The following is a 20,112-nucleotide window of genomic DNA, read 5'->3' on the forward strand; positions in this document are numbered from 1 at the left end:
ACAGCTCAGAGTCAGGCAGCCAGCCATTCCACAGCCACCACAGCCACCACCAGACCAGCCTAGCCAGCCAACATGGCACTCAGGGCCAAATCTGCAGGTGTCTGTGTGTCTGTGTGTGTCCGTGTGTGTCTCTGTGTGTCTCTATGTGTCTGTGTGTGTGGGTATGTCAGCTTTTCTAGCTTTGGGTTGTCACATATTGTGCTCAGTAGTAATTTTGCATCCGGTTAGATAAAGTCAGACAAGTTGATGCAGGTATGTTGTAAGAATAGTAGATTACACAGACATGTTTTAGTGTCAGATCAGAGTGTTCAGTGAGCGGTTCTCCTGCACTGTTGTCTCAGTGTGCTGCTGTTATAATACCTCTGTCAACTTGGTTTGATCGCTCTGCAGTCATATGGCTCTTCTCACTTCAGCCAAGACAACAGAGCGATGAAAATGGCAGTCAAACAACGCAACACCACGATCACATCTGATTGATTCACATCACAGAGGAGGGCTGCTGTCTGTCTGTGTTTGGACTTTTCTCAATCTGATGCTCCAGGTGTGACTGGGTGTGTGTGTGTGTGTGACTGTGTGTGTTTGTGTGTTTGTTTGTGTGTGTGTGTGTGTGTGTGTGTGTGTGTTTGTGTGTGTGTGTGTGACTGTGTGTGTTTGTGTTTGTGTGTGTGTGTGTGTGTGTGTGTGTGTGTGTGTGTGTGTGTGTGTGTGTGTGTGTGTGTGTGTGTGTGTGTGTGTGTGTGTGTGTGTGTGTGTGCGTGTGTGTGATTTTGTGTGTGTGTGTGCGTGTGTGTGCGTGGGTGTGCGTGGGTGTGTGTTTTGCCTGACTGTGCATTTTTCTGTGAATGAGTGTGTTGGTAGGTTGGCCTGTGACAGTTTGTGGTTTATAGTGTCATGGTGCATCATCCTGTGCTGTTTAGAGAGTTAATAATTGAGGAGATTGTTGGATTATTTATCAGTGTTAAGCTGAAATAACGAAAAGGAGGAGACAGTTTGCTCACTCTGTGTGTGTGTGTGTGTGTGTGTGTGTGTGTGTGTGTGTGTGTGTGTGTGTGTGTGTGTGTGTGTGCTTAAATGTGAGTGCATATGTCTGTCTCTGTATGTCATAAATATGTTTTGCCATGGATTTTTTGGGGTGATGAACTCAAAGACACAGACAGAGAGAGAGTCGGACAGAGAAAGAGAGAGGGTTAAGGAGAGATGCAGAGACTGTGAGAGAACATGGGCCACTCGCTAGTGACAATCCAGTCACTGTTCCCAGTGTGTGTGTGTGTGTGTGTGTGTGTGTGTGTGTGTGTGTGTGTGTGTGTGTGTGTGTGTGTGTGTGTGTGTGTGTGTGTGTGTGTGTGTGTGTGTGTGTGTGTGTGTGTGTGTGTGTGTGTGTGTGTGTGTGTGTGTGTGTGTGTGTGTGTGTGTGTGTGTGTGTGTGTGTGTGTGTGGAGGAGGAGGAGGAGGGGGGCTGTGTGATTACTGTGAATAACACAAAGTGACATGTGGCCTCACCGATCTAGGTCAACAATCGGAACCACACCACACTGTGTGTGTGTGTGGAAAGAGAGAGCGCAACAGAGATGATAGATGGCCTTTGTATTTGCTTGTTCATACTTGTGTCCATTCAAGCATCCATCTGTAGTATGTTTCTGCATGTTTTCTGCATGTGCTTAACCTAACAGCATGTGTGTATTGTATATGTGTAGTGTGTGTGTGTTTGTGTGTGTGTTTTCTTCGCTGATAAAGGTCATGCTGTAAGACTACCACACTAATTGGATTGAGGAAGTTTAACACAGTGATTCATTAACCTTCTGGCTCTGGCAGCAACTCACATTAACACACACACACTCTCTCTTACACACACACACACACACACACACTCTCTCTCACTCAAATACACACTCTCTCTCACGCACACACAACAGAAGCATATTGCTGGGCATTCTGGATCTCTTCGCTGGAAGAAGTTTGACATGGAGGCAGGAATTCTGCAGGGAATCTCTTTCTCTCTTTCTCTCTCCCGCTATCTCTCTCTATCTCTCTCTCTCTCATACACACACACTCACACACGTGCTGAGTGAAGAAAGGCTATTTTTACAGACAGCTGTGTGAGCAGAGAGAGATTACAGTGGTCATGGGATTAGGGGAATTCTCTCCACCAGCTGTTAACTAGAGACCAGGACAGAGGGGGATGGAGGATGGAGAGAGAGAGATAGAGAGGGATGGTGAAAGACAGACAGGCAGACAGATAGAGGGAGGGAGGAGAGAGAGATAGAGAGAGAGAGGATACCAGGATAATATAGAGTTGATCTCTGTAACTGGGGTATTAACTATAACATGCACCTGTAGGGCTATATACTGTACTCATAGGCTGCCATACACTCTTTCATAAATGATCACACACACTCACATTCTGCTACCACCCCTGAGGCTTTGGCATTGTTGTCTCTATGGGATTTGATGTTATGCCAGAGGCTTAATTTTCAGTATGGTGCTCAGTCCCCAAGCAGCTAAATCTTTAATAGATGTAAAAAATGCCCAACAATCTGGCCGTGTGTAGTGTGATGGTGATGATGTAATGGCTTCAGGAAGAGGATCTCTGTAGTCATCATCATCACTATAGTCTGACTGTGTCTCCTCTCTTCAGGTACTAGAGACAGACTGAGACCGCTCAGGTGCCAGTCAGACTGGCAGACTGCACGACTTGTACAAGGCAAGGAGGTACGAGCTCTACAAATCCATTAGGGGCTTAAAAAGACAATAGAAACTCAAACTTTAATCGATGTTCGACAACTCAGACTCGTGAAATATGTAATACTCACAAAGCCGCCGGCCCAGATGGCATCCCTGGCCGCGTCTTCAGAGTGTACGCTGACCAGCTGGCCGGCGTCTTCTTGGACATCTTCAACCTGTCCCTGTCCCAGGCTGTAGTCCCCACTTGCTTCAAGGAGACCAATATTGTCCCAGTGCTCAAGAAAACCAAGGTGACATGCCCAAATTACTATCGCCCCGTCACACTGTCAACATGTGCTTCGAGAGGCTGGTCATGGCCCACATCAAGGCTAGCATGCCAGGCACACTGGACCCACTCCAATTTGTCTACCGCTCAAACAATCCTATGTGAGAATGCTGTTCATTGACTACAGTTCAGCATTCAACACTATTGTTCCCTTCAAGCTCGTCATCAAGCTCAGAGCCCTGGGTCTGGACACTACCCTCTGCAACTGGATCCTGGACTTCCTGATGGGCAGACCACTGACTGTGAGGATTGGCAACAACACCTCCCCCACACTGACTCTTAACACACTGGGCCCCCCAGGCGTGTGTCCTCAGCCCTCTGCTCTACTCCCTGTTCACCCACAACTGTGTAGCTTTGCACGACACCAACTCCATCATCAAGTTTGCTGACGACACCACGGTTGCAGGCCTGAAAACCAACAACGACGAGTCAGCATATAGCCAACAATCTCTCCCTCAACGTCAGCAAAACAAAGGAGTTGATTGTTGACTTCAGGAAGCAGAGGAGGGAACACGCCCCAATCCACATCAATGGGACTGCAGTAGAGAGAGTCAGCTGTTTTACGTTCTTCGGGATCCACATAACCGAGGACTTGACATGGACCAACAACATCACCACTCACGTCAAGAGAGCACAACAGACCTCAAACAGGCAATGCATCAATACAGGACCAAGATCAAATCTAACTACACCGGCTTTGACGCTTGTCGGATGTGGCAGGGTTTGCAAACTATCACGGATTACAAAGGGAAACCCAGCCGCGAGCTGTCCATTAACGCAAGCCGACCAGACGATCTAAATACCTTCTTTGCACGCTTCGAGGCTAGAAACACTGAACTATGCATGAGAGCACCAGCTGTTCTGGATGACTGTGTGATCACGCTCTCCGTAGCCGATGTAAGAACTTTAAACAGGTTAAAATCTACAAGGCCACAGGGCCAGACGGATTACCAGGACGCGTACTTAAAGTTTCCGCTGACCAGCTGGCAAGTGTCTTCACTGACATTTTCAACCTCTCCCTGACCCAGTCTGTAATACCTACATGTTTCAAGCTGACCATCAAGGTAACCTGTCTAAATGATTATCGCCCTGTAGCACTGAAATGCTTTGAAAAGCTGGTCATGGCTCACATCAACACCATCATCCCAGACACCTTGGATCCCATCCCAATTCACATACCGCCCCAACAGATCAACAGATGACACAATCTCTATTGCACTCCACACTGCTCTTTCCCACCTGGACAAAAGGAACACCTATGTGAGAATGCTGTTCATTGACCACAGCTCAGTGTTCAACACCATTGTGCCCTCCAAGCTCATCACTAAACTCAGGACCCTGGGATTAAACACCTCCCTCTGCAACTTGATCCTGGTCTTCCTGACGGGCTGCCCCCAGGTGGTGAGGGTAGGCAACAACACATCCGCCACACTAACCCTCAACACGGGGGCCCCTCAGGGGTGCATGCTTAGTCCCCTCCTGTACTCCCTGTTCATCCACGACTGCGTGGCCGCGCACGACTCCAACACTATCATTAAGTTAGCAGATTACATGATGGTGGTAGGCCTGATCACCGACAATGATGAGACAGCCTAAAGGGAGGAGGTCAGGGATCTGGCACTGTGGTTCCAGGACAACAACTTCACCCTCAACGTCAGCAAGGCAAAGGAGTAGAATGTCGACTACAGGAAATGGAGGGCCGAGCACACCCCCATCCACATCGAAGGGGATGTTATGGAGCAAGTAGAGCTTCAAGTTCCATCACTAAGCAACTATCATGGCCCACACACATTAACAGAGACGTGAAGAGGGCACGGGCCACAGGCAAAAATTCGGCATGGGCCCTCAGATAAACAGTTATACAGCTGCACCATTGAGAGCATTTTGACTGGCTGCATCACTGCTTGGTATGGCAATTGCTTGGCATCCGACCACAAGGCGCTACAGAGCGTAGTGGGTACGACCCAGGACATCACTTGGACCGAGCTCCCTGCAATCCAGGACCTCTATTTTGTATTTTGTATTTATTATGGGCAGCAGCAACTCTTCCTGGGGTCCAGCAAAATTAAGGCAGTTATATATTTTAAAAACATTACAATACATTCATAACAGATTTCACAACATATTAAGTGTATGCCCTCAGGCCTTTACTCTACTACCACATATCTATAACACAAAATCCATGTGTACCTGTGTATAGTGTGTATGTTATCATGTGTTTGTATGCATGTATCTATGTTTGTGTGGCTTCACATTCCCCGCTGTTCCAAAAGGTGTATTTTTACCTGTTTTTTAAAATCTGATTCTACTGCTTGCATCAGTTACCTGATGTGGACTAGAGTTCGATGTAGTCATGGCTCTATGTAGTCCTGTGCATCTCCCATAGTCTGTTCTGGACTTGGGGACTGTGAAGAGACCTCTGGAGGCATGTCTTGTGGGGTATGCATGGGTGTCCGAGCTGTGTGCCAGTATTCCAAACAGACAGCTCGGTACATTCAGCTTGTCAACACCTCCTACAAAAACAAGCAGTGATGAAGTCAATCTCTCTTCCACTCTGAGCCAGGAGAGACTGACATGCATATAATTAATGTTAGCTCTCCGTGTACTTTTAAGGGCCAGCCGTGCTGCCCTGTTCTGAGCCAACTGCAATTTTCCCAAGTCCCTCTTTGTGGCACCTGACCACACTACTGAACAGTAGTCTAGGTGCGACAAAACTAGGGCATGTAGGACCTGCTTTGTTGATAGTGTTGTTAAGAAGGCAGAGCAGCGCTTAATTATGGACATACTTCTCCCCATCTTAGCTACTGTTGTATCAATATGCTTTGACCATGACAGTCTACAATCCAGGGTTACTCCAAGCAGTTTAGTCACATCAACTTGCTCAATTTCCACATTATTCATTACGAGATGTAGTTGAGGTTTAGGGTTTAGTGAATGATTTGACCCAAATACAATGCTTTTAGTTTTGGAAATATTCAGAACTAGCTTATTCCTTGCCACCCATTCCGAAACTAACTGCAACTCTTTGTTAAGTGTTGCAGTTATTTCAGTTGCTGTAGTAGCTGATGTGTATAGTGTTGAGTCATCCGCATACATAGACACACTGGCTTTACTCAAAGCCAGTGTCATGTCGTTACTAAATATGGAAAAAAGCAATGGGCCTAGATAGCTGCCCTGGGGAATTCCTGATTCTATACCAGGCGATATCAGAGGAAGACCCTAAAAATTGTCAAAGACTCCAGCAACCCAAGTCATAGACTGTTCTCTCTGCTGCTGCACGTCAAGCGGTACCGATGCACCAAGTCTGGAACCAACAGGACCCTGAACAGCTTCAACCCCCGAAGATATAAGATTGCTAAATAGTTAGTTAAATACTTAACCAATAGCTACCCAGAATATCTGCATTGACCCTTTTTGAACTAACTATTTTTGACTCTTCACATACGCTGCTGTTACTGTTCATTATCTATCCCGTTGCCTAGTCATGTCACGACTTCCGCCAAGGCTGCATCCCCTCCTTGTTCGGGCAGGTTTCGGCGTTCGGCGTCACCGGCTTACTAGATACTGCCGATCCATTTATCATCACTCCATTTATCTTGTCTTCAATCACACACACCTGGTCCTTATTCCCTCATTAGTCATTGTATAAGTGTTCCCTCTGCTTCCTTGTCTGTGTGGGTGATTGTTTATTGTGGAGGTTAGTGAAGCTCGGTGGAGCTCGTGTATTTTGTATCGACGGGAGTATTTTCCCGTGTGCCTTGTATTTTCCAGTGCGCCTGTTTTGTTCCCTGGAGTATGTTTGACGCATTTCTGCGTAAACCTGTATTTTGCAGATTAAAGCCTGCTATTCTGTGATTTACCATCCTGCACCTGACTCCTTCAACACCACCTCATCATAAGTCACTTTATCCCTACCTATATGTACATACAGTACATGGCCAAAAGTATATGCTCGCCGAACATCTCATTCCAAAATCATGGGCATTAATATGGAGTTGGTCCCCCCTTTGCTGCTTTAACAGCCTCCACTCTTCTGGGAAAGGCTTTCCACTAGATGTTGGAACATTGCTGCAGGGACTTGCTTCCATTCAGCCACAAGCGCATTAGAGAGGTCGGGCACTGATGTTGGGCGATTAGGCCTGGCTCGTAATCGGCGTTCCAATTAATCCCAAAGGTGTTCGATGGTGTTGAGGTCAGGGCTCTGTGCAGGCCAGTCAAGTTCTTCCTCACAAACCATTTCTGTATGGACCTCGCTTTGTGCTCTGGGGCATTGTCATGCTGAAACAGGAAAGGGCCTTCCCCAAACTGTTGCCGCAAAGTTGGAAGCACAGAATCGTCTAGAATGTCATTGTATGCTGTAGCGTTAAGATTTACCTTCACTGGAACTAAAGTGCCTAGCCCAAACCATCAAAAACACCCCCAGACCATTATTCCTCCTCCACCAAACTTTACAGTTGGCACTATGCATTGGGGCAGGAAGAGTTCTCCTGGCATCCGCCAAACCCAGATTTGTCCTTCGGACTGCCAGAGGGTGAAGCGTGATTCATCACTCCAGCGAACGTGTTTCCAGTGGCGAGCTTTACACCACTCCAGCTGACGCTTGGCATTGCTCATGGTGATCTTAGGCTTGTGTGCGACTGCTCGGCCATGGAAACCCATTTCATGAAGCTCCCGGCTAACAGTTCTTGTGATAAGGTTGCTTCCAGAGGCAGTTTGGAACTCGGTAGTGAGTGTTGCAACCGAGGACAGACGATTTTTACACACTACGTGCTTCAGCACTCTGCGGTCCCATTCTGTGAGCTTGTGTGGCCTACCACTTCGCGGCTGAGCCGTTGTTGCTCCTAGATGTTTCCACTTCACAATAACAGCACTTACAGTTGACCGGGGCAGCTCTAGCAGGGCAGAGATTTGACGAACGGGCCTAGTTTTTCTTGAGCGAATGGTCAGGGGGCCGTAACATAATTACAAATCATTTGTAGACAGCAAATTGACCGCAAGAAACCCAAACAAATATAACATTTGACGAAAACATAATCATTTCAAACCATGCTTACATTTATTTGTATCCGATCACATATATCTCTCTATTATGCGTGGGAATACTTTGGAACAGATTTCCAAAATTAAAATCACTTTGAGCTGAGGTGTTTTGACAGTCATTTATGTCCAAATATAAAAGTAATATTTTTTGTTTGTTTTTTGCCCAGATAAAATCACCCGCAGGCCAAATTCGGCCAGCGAGCCGCTAGTTGGGGAAGTCTGGTGTACACCATGTGTATCCTGTATATACGACTAATAAAACTTGAAACATGTCAGTTGCCAGTCAAACTATCTCCTCTCTTCAGGTACTAGAGATGGACTGAGACCTGTCAGGTGCCAGTCAGACTGTCTACTCTCTTCAGGTACTAGAGATGGACTGAGACTTGTCAGGTACCAGTTAACCTGATGTGTTGGCATCTAAGGCCTGACAAAGGATGGTACTTAGTTTATATGGTCTGTGAGCAAACATGTTATAACATGTCTCCAACCATAAAATGTTAGCTTTTATATTAGCGTGTGTGAAGTGTTTTTAGATGCTGGCCTTTATACTCATATCTGATATTAGAAACTTATAGAAGATATAGGACATATTTGTTTTTGTACATATACTGTAGATACAGTATATCCATTCCTTTCTTTTCTCCAATCTGTCCTGATACCCTCCTCCAACCAGTGACATACTTTTAATGTATGCCATTAAGAAACTAATTAGGATAATGAACAGAGAGAGGGGGAGGCCCATCTTCCTTTCCCAGGTTCTGTAACGTAACGGGCCATATCCTCTCACCTCACACACACACAAAAGACACCCACCATCACACTGTGCTGATACTGTAGAGCTTCACACAACACAGAGAGAAAACACACACACAGCTGAAAAATGTGATGCTGCTGCCACACACACAGGCACACAGGCACACACACACAGCTAACACATAATAATATGCAGCAGCATCACATATAATGCTGCTGCCACACACACAGCTAACACATGTAATGCTGCTGCCATACACACACAGCTAGCACATGTAATGATGCTGCCACACACACAGCTAACACATGTAATGCTGCTGCCACACACACAGCTAACACATGTAATGCTGCTGCCACACACACAGCTAACACATGTAATGGTGCTGCCACACACACAGCTAACACATGTAATGATGCTGCAACACACACAGCTAACACATGTAATGATGCTGCCACACACACAGCTAACACATGTGATGATGCTGCCACACACACACAACTAATACATGTGATGATGCTGCCACACACACACAACTAACACATGTGATGATGCTGCCACACACACAGCTAACACGTGATGATGCTGCCACACACACAGCTAACACATATAATGCTGCTGCCACACACACAGCTAACACATGTAATGCTGCTGCCAAACACACAGCTAACAAATGTAATTCTGCTGCCACACACACAACTAACACATGTGATGATGCTGCCACACACACACAGCTATCACATGTAATGCTGCTGCCACACACACAGCTAACACATGTAATGCTGCTGATGCCACACACAGCTAACACATGTAATGATGCAGCAACACACACAGCTATCACATGTAATGATGCTGCCACCCACACAGCTAACACATGTAATGCTGCTGCCACACACAGCTAACACATGTAATGATGCAGCAACACACACAGCTAACAAATGTAATTCTGCTGCCACACTCACAGCTAACACATGTAATGATGCTGCCACCCACACAGCTAACACATGTAATGCTGCTGCCACCCGCATAGCTAACACATGTAATGCTGCTGCCACACACACAGCTAACACATGTGATGATGCTGCCACACACACAGCTAACACATGTAATGCTGCTGCCACCCACACAGCTAACACATGTAATGCTGCTGCCACACACACAGCTAACACGTGGTGATGCTGCCACACACACAGCTAACACATGTAATGATGCTGCCACACACACAACTAAGACATGTGATGATGCTGCCACACACACAGCTAACACGTGATGATGCTGCCGCACACACAGCTAACACATGTAATGCTGCTGCCACACACACAGCTAACACATGTAATGCTGCTGCCACACAGACAGCTAACACATGTAATGCTGCTGCCACACACACAGTCACACAGGGACCTAGCATTGATATAAGTAACACAAACAGAAGTAGCACAGCTAACATGGCTACTCTCTCTCCCTCTCTCCTCCTCTCTCTCCTCTCCCTCGCTCTCTCCCTCTCTCCCTCACTCCCCCCCCCCCCTCTCTCTCTCTCTCTCTCTCTCTCTCTCTCTCTCTCTCTCTCTCTCTCTCTCTCTCTCTCTCTCTCTCTCTCTCTCTCTCTCTCTCTCTCTCTCTCTCTCTCTCTCTCTCTCTCTCTCTCTCTCTCTCTCTGTGTGCTCTCCCTCCCTCTTCCTCCCTCTCTCCCTCACCCCCCTCTCTCTCTCTCTCTCTCCCTCTCTCTCTTTCTCCCTCTCTCTCTCTCTCTCCCTCTCACTCGCTCGCTCGCTCTTTCCCTCACTCACTCACCCTCGCTCTCTCTCTCTCCTCTTCCCCATGGCTGTGTTCTGACTGGGTTGTCAGACTGGGTTAGTTTGGCTGGATAGCTCTCTATAATGTCTTGTTATTTGTCCTCCTCTTTGTGAAATGGGGTTGCAGTGTGGGGGCGGGCTGGGGGCGGGCTGGCTTGAGCCTTAACTGATGTAGCGTTATCTCAGATCTCCAATCCCCTTTACATGTTCAACATTTCACCCCGCATCCCCTGTCAATAATACAACTCTGCCAGGCGGGAACAATGATTTGCCTCACATAACGAACAAACATGATTAACTTTGCACGTGCTCAATTGGATGAAACATGAATGAAAAGGGACACTTAAGTAGGCATTGGAGAATGTGTGTGAGCACTTGTGCCAGTGTGTGTAGGCGGCTATGATTATGTTTGTCTTTAAATCATAGGTTGTGGAGGAGGTGTGTGTGCGTCCTTGTGTGTGTTGGACAGTTGGATAATTATATGGTGTTTAGGTGTGTTTGGTAATCTGTCCAGGTAGTGTGTATCTGTCAGAGTGATCCAGGTAGAGCATAAGCAGCCATTACCGAGCTGATGGAGCCTGCTGTTTTCTCTTTCAACTGTCTGCCTGTCTGACAATATACCTGTGTGTGTTTCCTCATCCTGTGTTATCTCTCTCCTCCTCCAGCGCCTTATCTCTCCCTATCTCCTCACTGGAGCTGACAGGAACATGACCCAGAAAACCCTTTCTGATTTCAGACTCCGATAGGGCCTCTACGTCGCCTCATCTCACTCTTTCTCTCTCTCTCTCTCTCTCTCTCTCTCTCTCTCTCTCTCTCTCTCTCTCTCTCTCTCTCTCTCTCTCCCTCTCTCTCTCTCTCTCTCTCTCTCTCTCTCTCTCTCTCTCTCTCTCTCTCTCTCTTCCACTCTTTTTCCTCTTCTCTTCCAGCCCTCTGCGCTCTCTTTATCTCTCCTCACATTACACATTCCTTGTTTCTTAATTTAGCTCTCCCTTCCTCTCTCCTCTTCTTTCTCCATCTCCCCTGTTCTCTCTAACTTCTATCTTATTTCGGCCATTGTTTCACCATTTTCTAACCCATCCTCCCTGTACTCTTTTGGTCTGTCGTTCTTTTACTGTGTTGGAAATCTCTGTGGTTTGGGCTTCAGCATCATGCCTTATAACTATAGAACTAGGCTATATGGAGAGAGGTACTCTGCAACGTAATGATGTACATAATGTACCTAAAGTATTATGCTATGAGGGGGACGTTTCTGTGCTGACGATGTAGACACAGACACAGATGGTTGCAGAGACAGAAAGTGTGATGACCAGAGCGGAACAGTGAGAGAGAGAAGACATGGATGTTAAGTCACAGATGTGCATCTGACTATTCAACTGAAGTGAACCCTAACCCTAAGTCTGACTACCTGCTTCAACTGCCAAGCCTTCTATTGGCTAATAACCACAGTTATTATTCAGGACTGGGATCAGAAATCGGCTCTGGCATTTCTGACAAACCGGACCATTTTTTTCCCTTGAGGCCCCCGTACCGGACCATTTTGAAAATTGAAGCTGCCATTATGATCCAGAAAAGGATCATTTTACGCATGAAACCCAAGTTAGACAGGCCCACTAGGTTAAAAATGGACCAGGCCATCCGGCATTTGCCCGAAATGCCAGATGGCCAGTCCGCCCCTGGCCTCATCCAATCAAAGAGAGGTGGAGCATCATCTGTTTCAATTGGTGTCCAATCAGGCGGTTTCCTCAGTGACTCTACCAGTTACAGATTAGTGCACTGAGGCAGGGCCACTGCTATTTGGCTCTGGAGACACTACTGCCCACACAGATTGGGCAAGGTTGTTTAAGCACAATTTACAACTCAAATTCAATTTGAGAGAGGAAGTATAGGGTGTGTTAGCCTGTAAACAAATTATTTGAAGCATGCATGGAAAGAGATAGAAGGGAGAATAGAGAGGGAAGAATCTGAGTGTTTGAGTAGCGATACAAGGAACCATATTCAATCCAACCCAGTTACCAGATTCCTGAGATAAGTGAAAAAATAACAATATTCTTGCCTAGCTAGAAAGCAGGTTTAAATCAATATGCAGTGGACTTTCTTGCAGTAGACATGGTATTGGTGTGTGAATGTAAACGTGCATTCTTGTAGCACAATACAAAATGTGTTTTAGACCAGATATCTGGTTACTGAGTTTAGATAGAATAGGACTCAATGTCTTGCATACAGTAAAGTATATTACGATCAATACATCATTGCAATGGGTTTATTGTCCATCCTAAATGTATACATTTTGGCATCCTTCCACCTACTGGCATCCTTCCACCAAGTGTAAAGCTGCATCTCTGTGAGTTGAGCAGACTTTGCTTTAGGGGAAGTTGAAGCCTGGCACTTTTTAATGTGCCCCTCAGCCACAACATAACCTTATCTGGGTCAGACATCAGAGTCCAACCCTACTATACCAACCCCTGATAGAGCAGCACTGTACTGCATGGAGATCCGCTGAGTCACATTTAGAAGATAGCCTACACACGCCTGCCGAACACACCCTGACACATTTACAGCAACAGATAACGGGCTCGTTAACAATGGGCTGATATTGGGCTACTGTACTTTAACAACTTCCAGACAGACTGCAGTCTAGATTTACAGCCATGTCTAGCCTTACCTGTCCATTTCCCTTACAGTGGGCATTATTGCCGTCCTTTCTGTAAAAAAAAAAGTTCAGATATGGCGCTACGTTGCAAGGCGCAGGCTGGCAAACGAGTGAAGCAGGGTGTTTGAGTTCAGTGACCTCCCGTGGCACATTGTCCCTGTTTTAACACCCTGTTGGACAGAGTGGTCTGAGAGTCCCCCAGCAATGTAGCTACTCTGTGTGCCTGTATGTGTTACTTCTGCTGATGGAGCCCGGCCCATAGGGCAGAGTGACAGCTGACGTGGGCTCAACTAAAGCCTGAATCCGCTGAACTGAATTAGAATTACGTTGTGTTAGGAGGGGGTTTTATGCAAGGCTCACAGATTTAATTTCACATGGGATGGGTTAAACGGTTAATTCGATTTCGGCCCGTTAAAGGCGGGGTAAACCCATCTTTTGGAATTTCGCTGCTTCCTCTATCCTTGGTCAAGATGGGTAAATCCCTTAGCTGCTCTCTCACTTAGGAGAGAGGGGGAGGTTTGGCGAGGGGAGGGGTAGGGGTTAGGGCTAAGTGGGTCACTCGCTGGGTCAATTTAGGATGTGCCAGAGACAAAAACAGCCCTCCTCCCCTCCTCCTGTCTCTTGTCTGTGTGTAAAACCCATGTACTACAGAATGGGTGTGCTCATGTGTTAATGGGTCAGTCTCCTTCTAGTTAAATGCATGAACAGTTTTTCCCTTTTGTCTTGTGTTGGGGTTTTTCGGGGCAGACTTCCGCCTGTTTCTGTCCGTGGCTGTGCATCCCGATCTCTCTCTTTCTCTCCTTCGCCACAGATCATCATCTCAATTACTCACTCCTTCTTTTCTCTCTTTCTCCTTTGCTCTTTCTCTCAGTTCTTCTTCTCTGTCTCTCTCCAAAGTTGGTCATCATCTCGATTACATCTCGATTGTGCATGCATGTATATATGTGTATCTGTGTACTCCTGTGTGCGTGTGTTTCTGTCACATACACAATCATGTCATTAGCACTTTGTCATATCTGTTCAGTAAACCAGTGAACCTTTAAACTGAGACACGCGAGAGAGTCTACTCAACTCAAATACCATACACCATGAAACTCACCCTCCCTCTTCTACTTTCCTCTCTAATAGACCCTCTCTATTTCTCATTTAATTAACCTCACATGATTACTGTCCTCTATTGTTCATTCTTTATCACTCTTCTGTTTATTTATGGTTCTTACACCTCTCCTTCTCTCCCTCTTTGTACCTTTGCTTCCAATTGGGAAAGGGAGGGAGAGAGGGAGGGAGAGAGGGAGAGAGAGGGAGAGAGAGAGAGAGAGAGAGAGAGAGAGAGAGAGAGAAACCACTTACTACAGAATTCTATAATAAGTACTGTAGTATTCTATAGTGAACTGTAGTATTTTGTGGGGATATGTAATACCTTTCCTTACACCTTACCTGCTAGTGTTATGTAATCTATAGCCTCAAACTGTAAATAGAAGGGATTGATACTGTAGGAGGGTGTCATGTGGGCATGTGGTGTGATTATGACTGATGTGGGTTTAAATGGCCACTAGTCTTGGTTTGGATTAATATGACTGGGTTGGTGTTTAAACGTAGGGCTGTTGCGGTGACCGTATTACCGCCACACCGGCGGTCACGAGTCATGAAGGAAGTCAAATTTCTACATGGTCATGGTAATTAGGCTTCTCCAAGCTCTGATGCTGCTGCTGGTCATTAGTAGCCTACCAAACTTGCTAACTGCCTGGTACTCAGCACTACTCTATTGTCCCTCTAATCACTCTGACATCAATGCAAAACATTTTTGAATCTAATCAAACACTTCAAGTTGTGCAACATTTCTATAGGCTATGCAATTGCGGGAGAAAACAGTGATGGCCGGTAATAAAAAGAGGAGGATCCCTTCAGCTTTCTATAGGCCAGGCCTACTATATTTATTTCTCAACTTTCCTAATATTAAGCACATTGCTTATATTTATAACAGGAGTATAGCCTACCTGGCTGGCATGAAAATAAACCACAGGGAAAAGCGTCCAGATTACATGTATTGTTTCCCCTGCCACTGTTTCTAAACAGGTGCATGATAATCAAAACAAACGTCACACATATATTATTTTGTATATGTAAAGACAAGATTACATCAAGAATAGTCTGATGGGTGACAATATTAGCCTGTCACTTGTGAATGATATATTATCATTTGTGAATGATGCCCAGCATAAGAAACAAAGCCTTTTTTTTGTGACTTTTTCGAATCATAGTCGCACACCTCATGTAGCCTAGCCCATAGGCCTATATGTTTTAATAAGGTTTGTATCACAACTAAAGGGGCCAAATAACTTCTTAAAATCAAGCACATTAATCCGCTTTACAAGGGTTGTAGAGCTTAACTGGCATATATAAGCAGTTTCAAGTTTGGGGAAGATAATGTTCACCATATAAATGCACCTTTATAATAAAAGCATTACATGCATAATTGCATTTGCGGTCACTTTTGATAACGCTCTTATAGCCTACTACCATGTGCGCATTGCTGGGCTTATAATGTGAAGAAATAGCCTAATAGTTTATCAACATTTTAAGCTAAACGTTCTGATCTGTTGCGCCAGCCACACTGCATAAAACATGTTTTTTTATGTTAGTGGTTGTATTAATTTGGGATCTATTGCATCCCGCAACTGTCCCAGACTATGTTTGGAATATTTATTTCTCGCACAGAATAGAATAGGTCGACTTTTGTACTATGGGGGATAGTAGATTGACATAGGCTAGTGCTTTTGCTGTTCGTTAGGCCTACTCATCTTGTTAGCTGACGAAAAGTAAATGTGGACAGTTCTTCCAATATCTTTAATATGCACCTTGGAATTGGATAAGGACACACGCAGTTGTGGCCCCGATGTGTCTGTCTTAACTTGTAGCCTGTGAGAAAGACCCGATCACGTGACGGAGAGGCTTCGGATTGCGCAGCACACTCAGGGAGAAGGGCACAATGCAGCACTCCGGGCCGCAAAAGGCATGGATTTTTTTAGGATGCATTATGGCCACAAAGGGGATGCCGCCGTGAAATTCGAGGCATTATCAAGTGCTTGTCAAATTGTGAATGAGACACTATTGGAGTGTGTACAGCCTGCGCAAAAAAAAACAAAGCAGAGCTCATGCCTTTCAAGCAACTTTTTTCAAATCATCATTAGAGTCTCATCATGCAGCCTTACAATGTATTAAAAATCAAAACATATAGCCCAACGTTTGTAGAACAACTAAAGTTACATTAATAACTCTAAATTAATCATAAAGGAGTACCTATTTCTTTGTTAACCGCTCAACAAAGAATAGCCGCATGTGCACACTCCCTCATATCGTTTGAAGAAAATATTTATATTTTATTCAGCTTTGTTCAATTGTATTCTTCATACTATAAAATAATATAAAATGTTGCCATTGAATTATAAGCACATTTTGTCTGCTAAATGAACTAGTGTAGCCCACAGCCATATAGCATAGCCACATCTTGACCTAACATAAGGACAACTCAGAGTATGCTATTATTTTCTTCTGAAATAGACTACATTTAGACCTGTCTAAAATAAATAATGGATTTATTGTGAAGGTGTAGGCTATATTACATGGATTTATTAGACTTGTTAAAATGGCTTGTAGGGTATTTGTGGATGCCAGGAGATGCTAAATGTGTTTATGTTAATTAACGGTCCATTACCGTGAGACTGACAGTTATTTGCTTGACAATCACCGGCTGACAAAATGTTGTGACCGCCACAGCCCTATTTAAACGGTCAGGGGATGTGGCTGGGTTGTTGTTCTGACTGTGTCTGGGGAATTGTGTGGGTGAAATGGGTCATATCATAGACATGGTTGTGGGATTGGGTTCAGTGTGTCTGACGGGGCAATACTTCTGGCTCCCTGCTCTGACCTAGTTCCCCTGGCCAGAAGGACCCACGTGTTTAAAAAAAAACTTACTCAACTTACTGTTGCAAGTTAGAATAGTAGAATGCACAAAGTACAATTTCGAAATTTGATTGTGCATCAGCAGTTTTTCTCTTGTTATGTCACTTACTTATAGTCACTGTTATTTTGCTGTATTATTGATTTTGTATTGTAAATATGTTATGGAAGAGTAGTGTGTAATAAGGTGTTGTGTTATGTATTGTTTTATTGTATGTAAATTGTGGTTGGACCCCAGGAAGAGTAGCTGCCTTGGCAGCCGCTAATGGGGATCCGTAATAAATGGGGATCTGTAATAAATACTCAATTAGCCCGTCAGCATTTTTTTTTATTGGTAAATTAGTCTAATGGCCAGATATCTAAACTTAGTAATCATAGTCGAATTACCGACCGGGGGACCCCCATTGATTTTGTTAGTCAGTTTCACTCAGATATCATATTAAAAACTGCAAACATTTCTCTCGAACCTTTGGCAAAATTTGTAGAATTGCATGAAATTCGTTATAAAATTGCAAATTCTTCTCTCTGCCCCATGGCAAAATGTGTAGAATTGCAGAACACTTGTTTTAAAACTGCAACATTTTCTCTACGCCCCATGGATGAATTAAAAAATTAACTTTAAAACTTGTATCTCCGCTGTCAAAAGGGGGGCTGTTAAAATGTTTTGTTTGTAATGTGGTAGCCCCCAATCCCATCAAAGTTGCCCATCCCTGGTAATAATAATAATAATATGCCATTTAGCAGACGCTTTTATCCAAAGCGACTTACAGTCATGTGTGCATACATTTTTACGTATGGGTGGTCCCGGGGATCGAACCCACTACCCTGGCGTTACAAGCGCCATGCTCTACCAATTGAGCTACAGAGGACTGGTTTAAGGTATCTCTCTAACCGTAGCCTTCCTCCCCTCCTCTTCCTCTCTTAGCTACCTCTGATGGGACAAGGCAGGGACTGGACAGCATGAGAGGAGGAGTGTGTGTGACACGAGGGATGAAGGTGATTCTCAAAGTGGGACAGAGTGAGTATCTTCATCAGATATATTGTCCTTCAATTTGGTGTCATATCAGTCTTTCAATAGTTATCATCCTCATGTAAATGAATATTCATGGGGGTCGTCAATATTCTTGTAACTGCCATATGTCAAATCAAATCACAATTTATTTTTGAAGTGCATTTGAAGGATAAGTTCACTTTTTTGGAAGCAAATCTGTATTTCCGATGTAAATGGTATGCCATAGAAGTGTCCAGACACTTTTTTTGCGATTTCACTTGGTTTTGAGAAACTTACCCCACCAGCAATATATTTCCTCATGCTCGTTCTGCAGTTGCAGGGTCACAGATAAAACATGAAGAAAAGTGCACAAAAAAAACGTCCTTTTGAAACAGCAACGCTCTCAGGGTCTTTAGATGTTGTACACATGAAATTATGTCATTCCGAACTTAATCCACAACGTTATATTCAGTTTTGTTGGACTCAAGCGATATTTTCTGTGTGCGCTTTCTGAGTCCCAACAAAATGGAATACAACATTGTTATATACAGATTTGGTTAGAGAAAAGTGAATTGTCCTTTAACAAAAGCCTAAATTCTCAATACACTTTACAGAAAATATAATTCATAAAAATGTAATGTTGTTCACAACCCTAAACCAACTGTGTGATTTCCCATAGCTGCTTATGGCCTCCCACCCAAACCCAAACCAGACCCAAACCGCTTCAACCCCAAAGGTAAGTCAGTCTACAGTACAGTACTCCAGAGGAGGGAGAGGAAACTCACTTCACTGGTGTAATGATACAGTATCTACAGTATTATTAAGTATTTGATCCTGACCCCTCTCCCCTTACAGGGAATGGGACGACACCCAAGGCAGGTGGCGAGGGCGAGGGGAACAACGGGAACAACCCTCCACCCTCCTCTAGCGTGGCGGTGATCGCTGGAGCAGTAGGAGGCGGAGCCTTTCTCCTCATCGTGACCGCAGTCATCTGTGTGGTGTGTTACCGCTGGCGACAGAACAAGCACTCTGAGACTCACCACCCCACCCTGACCCTGACCACCCTCACCCCCAAGAGGGGCAGCACCAGCGGGGCCGGCTGTACCGCTGGAGGCAACAACGGCTCAGAGCCCAGTGACATCATCATCCCGCTGCGGACTTCAGACTCGGCCTACTGCCCGCACTATGAGAAGGTGAGCGGGGACTACGGCCACCCCGTCTATATCGTCCAGGAGATGCCCCCCCAGAGCCCAGCCAACATCTACTACAAAGTATGAGGGAGGGACAGCCACACAGCCCGGCTGACATAGACATACAGGTGTACCAACACATAGACTGCTGTTTTCAATGTAGAAATACAACTGTCCCTCTAGCTCCCTCCCTCCACTCCCTCACTCGCCCCACCTCCCTCTCTATGGCTGACTGTCTGGGATGGCTGCCCTCACCCTCCTGTCCCATGGACTGTGCTGTACAGTGCTCTGACACTGTGAATGAATGGATGGATGGATGGATGGATGGATGGATGGATGGATGGATGGATGGATGGATGGATGGATGGATGGATGGATGGATGGATGGATGGATGGATGGATGGATGGATGGATGGATGGATGGATGGATGGATGGATGGATGGATGGATGGATGGATGGATGGATGGATATGGATGGATATGGATGGATGGATGGATGGATGGATGGATGGATGGATGGATGGATGGATGGATGGATGGATGGATGGATGGATGGATGGATGGAGGGGTGGTTGTGTCTGGGTGGGGGTATTGATCTGTTCCCTGCTGTGAACCCTATGATGGAGGCCATGAGTATTGACATGTGGGACATTAAACTGACTGACTCACTATGGCAGCGACTCAGTCCCCACCTCTCACTCAAAGTGAGAACACTGGATATGAAATGTCA

General features: G+C 45.3%; 1 protein-coding gene across 1 annotated transcript in view; it reads left to right on the plus strand.

Annotated features, from left to right (window-relative positions):
* The window catches only part of LOC311099928 (ephrin-B2-like), a gene marked incomplete at its 5' end in the record, with an annotated part of 53,708 nt that extends 34,230 nt beyond the window's left edge, over window positions 1-19,478 (plus strand). The window contains 3 exons of the mRNA XM_084140646.1: window positions 18,127-18,219; window positions 18,872-18,928; window positions 19,048-19,478. Coding sequence (XP_083996772.1) covers window positions 18,127-18,219; window positions 18,872-18,928; window positions 19,048-19,469 — 572 coding nt within the window. The 3' untranslated portion in view covers window positions 19,470-19,478. The remainder of the gene's footprint in view (window positions 1-18,126; window positions 18,220-18,871; window positions 18,929-19,047) is intronic.
* Between the last annotated feature and the right edge of the window lie 634 nt (window positions 19,479-20,112).

The sequence above is a fragment of the Coregonus lavaretus genome, assembly GCF_964263955.1.
Source record: "Coregonus lavaretus genome assembly, chromosome: 24".
NCBI classification, from domain to species: domain Eukaryota; kingdom Metazoa; phylum Chordata; class Actinopteri; order Salmoniformes; family Salmonidae; genus Coregonus; species Coregonus lavaretus.